Below are 6392 nucleotides of genomic sequence, written 5' to 3'. Positions count from 1 at the left end.
GCTCTCTTCCTGTGTCAATAGGGCAGCCCAGCGTGGCTTTGAACTCAAGATCCCCTTGCCTCTCCAGTGCCGGGATTATAGTCGTGCACAATGAATATGTAATTGTTTCTATGTGTAGTGAATATATAGTTGGTCAACACAATGAATATGTAACCGCTTCCAAAGCAGGTTCATGTGGTCTTTAATATAAGCTACTTCAACATAAGATGCTTGAAGACACAGACTCCCAGGTCTTGCCAGTCGTTAGTGCTTGGAGGATGGGAGGGGTCGCTTCAGGGCTTGAGTGCTGGCTGGGGAGAAGCTGGAAAATGAAAAACCCAAGATTCAAGCGTGGTCTGTGAGAGAGCCACGGACATTGGTGGGACCAAGAAAACTCCAGGGTTCTTATAGACTACTGTCTCTCACCGGACCTGTGGAGGGGCAAGGCGGAGCAGGCTTAGCCATCTGGAGGTCAGGCACTCAGGGAATCTTCTAATGGTCTTACACAGCTAAGCTGACCTGGGCTGCGCCCCTTCTGGAGGTCCCTTCACTACCAATCAGCTTCAGTTTCCCTGAGACATGAAAGGGCTGGGCTAACCAAGGCAACGGAGGCAGAGGGCCGGCGCCTAAGGTCAGCCGAAGCCTTTGAGGACCCACGGGGCCTTTTGAGTTCGCAAAGCCGAAATGGGTCAGCAGTTCAGCTGGGAGCAGGCGGAGGCTGATGGGGAGATGGACGTGGCGGAGCTGCAGGAGTGGTACAAGAAGTTTGTGGTTGAGTGTCCCAGCGGTACACTCTTCATGCACGAGTTCAAGCGCTTCTTCAAGGTCACGGGCAATGAGGAGGCCAGCCAGTATGTGGAGGGCATGTTCCGAGCCTTCGACAAGAACGGGGTAAGGAACCCTGCAGGGGGACCTGCGACCTTCCCACCCTCGAGCCCCTCAGACTCTCCAGCCTTCCTGTCCATGCCCCTTGCCTTTCTGCCTCACCATTTCCCCAGATCCTCTCTCTCCCCCATTGTCCTTCCCCCTCTTCCCATTGGCTCTCGACACCCTCTTCCTCAGAGGCAGAGGTCACTGGCACACAGCCTGGGCCTTCTCTGTGCATTTGGGGCAGAAGAACTACAACAGAACACAGTTTTTCAAACCCCATAGGGCCCCTGTTGCTCTAAACACAGGGACTGAGATGTCCCAAGGCCATCCTAGCAAAGATGAGCGCACCCCTTGCTAGGGTCCTCCAGAGGAGGCTGCCCAGTTCTTCCCTGTTGTGATGCTGGAAGGAGCTTCACACTGAAGGGAGGTGGGTGGGTGGTTGCAAAAGCCCCTTTTAACTGTGTGTGCGTGTGCGCGTGTGTGTGTTTGCACACGCACATCCATGAGGCGCGTCAGATACCTGAGAGCTCCAGTGTTTGTGAGCTGCCCAGTGAGGATTCTGGTATCCAAAAACGCCAGTCCTCTGGTAGACCAGTGAGTGCTCTTAAATGCTGAGCCTTCTCTCCCCTTTTCAACGCTTTAATTCATGGAATCAAATCCCAGTTTCCTTAAGCCCTTCAATGGCGCCAGCAGCTAAAAGGTACCAAATTATATAATGCAACATGGTAATCAGACTTTAAATTTTTTTAAAAAATTTATTTATTATATTATTAATTATATTATATATCATATTATTATTTATTTATTATATAATACAATATTCTGCCTGCATGTATCCCTGCTGGCCAGAAGAGGGCACCAGATCTCATTACAGTTGGTGGTTGCTAGGAATTGAACTCAGGACCTCTGAATTGCAGCCAGTGCTCTTATACTCTGAGCTATCTCGCCAGAGCCCCAGGCTTTAAAATTTATATGCCTGTGTGTGCATGTTCATGTGTACATTTGGAGGCCAGAGATGGATCTCAGGTGCCATTCCCTAGGAAGCGTCCATCTTGTTTTTGTGACACCATCTCTCATTGGCCCGGAGCTTACCAACTAGAATAAACTCGTTGTTCAGGAAGCCCATAAATCCTCCTGTACCCACTCTGTCAGCACAGGGGTACAGGAATAGCAAGTAGACGCCAATGCACTCTGGGTTTTAAATTGTTTTTTTGGTTTTTTTGTTTTGTTTTGTTTTGTTTTTTGTTTGTTTTTCGAGACAGGGTTTCTCTGTAGCTTTGGTGCCCGTCCCGGAACTAGCTCTTGTAGACCAGGCTGGCCTCGAACTCCCAGAGATCCGCCTGCCTCTGCCTCCCGAGTGCTGGGATTAAAGGCTTGCGCCACCACCGCTCGGCTGGGTTTTAAATTGTGTGTGGGTTTGTACACATGAGTGCAGTTCCCATGGTGACCAGAAGAGGGCAACAGATTCCCCTAGAACTGGAGTTAAAAATGGTGGGGCTGAGAGCGGAACTCTGGTCCTCAGCAAGACAAATCCCTGCCTTTGACTGCTGAGCCACCTCTCCAACCCCCATGCCCCGCCTTCCGTGTAAACGCTAGGGAAGGAACTTGGGGCTCCCTGTTGGCACAGCCTGCACTTTATGGACTGAACCATCTCCCAGGTCCAATCTTAATTTAATTCAATGCTATGTCCTTCTAGAAGCCCAGACCCACGTTCTTAGTGTCTCTTTATCCTCCCAAGTGTCTCTCTCTTTCTTAGCCCTAGTACATAAAATCTGCTAAATTCTCTTAGACTCTAGCTTTGCTTCAAACATGTATTTTAATTCAGTGCCTGGAGACACGGCTCGGTGGTTAAGAGCACTGGCTGCTCTTGCAGAGAACTCAGATTCAGTTCCCAGCACCCACATGGCAGCTCACACCTGTCTGTAAATCCAGTTCCAGGGGGTCCAGAGTCCACTTCTGGCCTCCACAGATATCGGGCACACATGTGATACACATGTGTACAGGCAAAACACTTATAAACATGAAATGAAAATAAAGGCAGGCTGGAGAGATTGCTCGGGGTTAGGAGCACTGGCTGCTTTTCTAGAGGACCCAGGTTCAATTCCCAGCACCCACATGGCAGCTCACACCTGTCTGTAACTCAGCAAGGGATATCTATGAGTTTGAGATCAACCTGGCCTACAAGGTGAGTTTCAGGATAGGCTCCAAAGCTACAAAAGAAACCCTGTCTTAAAAAACAAACAAACAAGCAAACAAAATTGTCTTAGCTCCAGTTCCAGGGGGATCTGACGTACATTCAGTCAAAATACCAGTGTACCTAAAGTAAAAATAAGTAAACTATTTTTAAAAAGAAAGAAAGAACTATCTGAGAAAAAAAGACTTTGTTTTTAAGGCCATCTGGTTCAGTGTCCTGAGGTCCTTCTTGTTGTGTTGTGTTATGTTGTTTTGATTTTTGGTTTTTGTTTGAGACAAGGTTTCATGATCTAGTCCTGCATGTCCTGGAACTCTCTGTGTAGACCAGGCTGGCCTCAAACTCACAGAGCTCCTCAGCCTCCTGGGTGCTGAGATTAAAGGCGTGTGCCGCCATGCCCAGGCTCCTGCAGTCTGTAGTATGGAATAAAGACTATTTTAAGTCCTGAATTGAGGGGATACCCAGGTAATCTGAAGAAAGGGTCGTGCAGAAGACTGTGCCAAGCTGGCTCGATGGGATGCCACGTGAGGTCTAAGGCCACTCAGTCCCAGTCAGAGGGTGATGGGTTCAGCAGTTTCAGAGCAATGGAGCCTCTTCTGCTGAGATCAGTCACGAAACACCACAGGGCCCAGAGCCAACTTCAGCCCTCACAGGTCCACCTCCTCCTCATCTCCTCGAGGCTGAAGGAGCCTCACCAGGGAGGGCTGTGATTTTTTATCTAAATTAGATGATGAAAAAACTGGAGTGAGAGCCAGGCGGTGGTGGCGCACGCCTTTAATCCCAGCACTCGGGAGGCAAAGGCAGGCGGATCTCTGTGAGTTCGAGGCCAGTCTGGTCTACAAGAGCTAGTTCCAGGACAGGAGCCAAAAGCTATAGAGAAACCCTGTCTCAAAAAATAAATAAAAAAAAAATAAAAAAAAAACTAGGGTGAGGGCTGGTGCATTGGTGCTGGGTGTATGTGTGCTGCATCCAGCTCTGAGGGCTGATGCATTGGTGGTGGGGGTGGTGGTGTATGCAGCCATCCAGTCCTGGAAAGCATTCTAGTGTGAAGCCAACGCAAACTGCACAGACAGACCCCGTTCCAAACAAACTTCCAACCCAAGAAAGTGAGCCTATTTGCTCAAGGTCAAGTCTTAACTCCTGGTCCAGTGTTCCTACTCAGAGGGCTGGGAGTTTTGCTGTTATTTCTAGATTTATTTTATTTTTTGTATGTGAGAGTTTTGCCTGCTTGTTTGCCGATTAGTGTAGTGTGTGTCTGGTGCCCAGGGAGGTCAGAGGGCACCTGATTCCCTAGAACCAGAGTCATAGATGGTTGTGAGCTGTCCTGTGGGTACTGTGAACTGAACCTAGGTTCACCGCAAGAACAAATGCTCTTAACCATTGAATCATCTCTCCAGCTCGTTTGAGACAGGGTCTCACTATGTAGCCCAGTCTGGCCTAAAAGTCAAGATCCCCCTGCCTCAGCCGCCTATCTCTGCCCTCCTCTCCTCTCCTCTCCTCTCCTGAGAGTAGCCTTGTGGTTGGAGTTTTATAAAAGGAGAATGGGGGCTGGAGAGATGGCTCGAAGTTCAGTGGACCCAGGCTTGATTACCAGCGTCCACACAGTGGCTCACACCATGCGGGGTGTATGTGTGCTGCATCCAGCTCTGAGGGCTGATGCATTGGTGGTGGGGGTGGTGGTCCAGTGCCATGCTATCCAATGCCCCTCTTCTGACCTCCACGGGCACCATGCACACATGCGGTGTGTACATATACACATGCAGGCAAACATTCAAACACGTAAAACAAAATAAATAAATCTACAAAAAAAAAATGTAAGGGACAGCTGAAGCCACCTCTTGTTAGTCCGGATTCGCTTTGTTTGCTTGCAGACCTTTCAAGGCCGTATTGCCTGGACAGACCTGCCGCACAGGCACCAGTTTGCACTTCCTGTGTAGCCGCTGCTGGGCCAGTGCATGGTGCAGTGGAGCCAGGGAGAGCCAGAGCAGCTACTCCCCCAGGTGCCTCCAGCCTGTGCCGACTATATGGGTGTTTTCATCCATCTCCGGCTACAGTGGATAATTGTGGCTGATCTATGCACAGATGAGATTAACCCCAGCCAGAGGTGCCCCAGAAATGGTCCCGAAGTTTCTATGACCTCACGGGGAGGAGGCTGTACCAGGAAGGAGCTGTGCCAGAATGTGCCTCACACAGCACAGAGGTCGTCATGGAAAGTGAATCATGCTGAGAGACAGTATTATAATAGAAAATTCTGGACAGATGATGAGGGACATTTCTCTAGACCTGGTGGCATGGGGCTGCCATCCCAGCTACACAGAAGGGTGAGGCAGAGAATGACAGGGTCCCGGGGTGAGGAACAGTGTGCACCATGACACAGAGCCCTGTTGGAGTCCAGGGACAGAGTCAATGGGACTCATACCTGCTCCCTGAGCGGGGCAGGGCGGGGGGCGGTGAAGCTGGGATCCGCAGCCTCAACACTATCCACACTCAACACAGGACAACACCATCGACTTCCTGGAGTACGTGGCGGCCCTGAACCTCGTGCTGAGGGGCACCCTGGAGCACAAGCTCAAGTGGACCTTCAAGATCTATGACAAGGACCGCAATGGCTGCATCGACCGCCTAGAGCTTCTGGACATTGTGGAGGTCAGTATCTGCCCGTGAGAGCGCCCCACCGTCTTCTCACTTCTGGGCCTGGTGTCCTGTTCAACAGGGAACCACCTGGCACTGAGTTGGCGTAGAAGAGATGAAACCATTCACAATGTGTTATCTGGGGTCATCAAAATGTCCCGGCTGTGTGGTTGCCGCCAAACCTGACAACCTAAACTCAACCCCTGGGATCTCACGGTGGAGTAGGAGGACAGGTGTGGAAGTTGTCCCCTGACCTCCATTCGCTCGCTGTGGTACACACGTGCTCACCCTCTGACACACACGCTACTCACGCATACGGTGACGGTAAGAATAACAAATTCAATTTGAGAAAAGAAACCAAGAATGCCAATGGCCTAAGAAGCCACCTACAGAAATTAGAAAGAGCAGATTAAACTGCGTGGACAGGAGAGCCCCACTTGTGTGTTGTGCCCTCAGGAGCCAGAGGAGGGGTCAGGTCTAAACTGGAGTGACGGGGGTTGTTAGCCATCACGTGGGTCCTGACAATCCAGGCCCGGTCCCCTGGAAGAGCAGCCGGTGTTCTTAACCACCGAGCCATCGCTGGAACCCCTCCACATTTTCTGTGTTTGTCTCTTTGTTTGTTTGTTTGTTTTGGACAGTCTTTCATTCTAAAGCTCTTGGGTTCCACTAAGTGGGCTTGCCAGCGAGCTCCCTGCATCTACCCTTAATCCTGAAACTGCTG

General features: G+C 50.4%; 1 protein-coding gene across 1 annotated transcript in view; it reads left to right on the top strand.

The window, feature by feature from the left end:
- Positions 1 to 663: 663 nt before the first annotated feature.
- Guca1b (guanylate cyclase activator 1B) overlaps positions 664 to 6392 on the top strand; it is an 8149-nt gene continuing 2420 nt past the window's right edge. The window contains exons 1-2 of the mRNA XM_005359715.1: positions 664 to 870; positions 5537 to 5686. Coding sequence (XP_005359772.1) covers positions 664 to 870; positions 5537 to 5686 — 357 coding nt within the window. The remainder of the gene's footprint in view (positions 871 to 5536; positions 5687 to 6392) is intronic.

This window comes from Microtus ochrogaster, linkage group LG2, assembly GCF_000317375.1.
Source record: "Microtus ochrogaster isolate Prairie Vole_2 linkage group LG2, MicOch1.0, whole genome shotgun sequence".
In the NCBI taxonomy this organism is placed as follows: domain Eukaryota; kingdom Metazoa; phylum Chordata; class Mammalia; order Rodentia; family Cricetidae; genus Microtus; species Microtus ochrogaster.
This window is presented reverse-complemented; position numbering and strand designations above follow the sequence as displayed.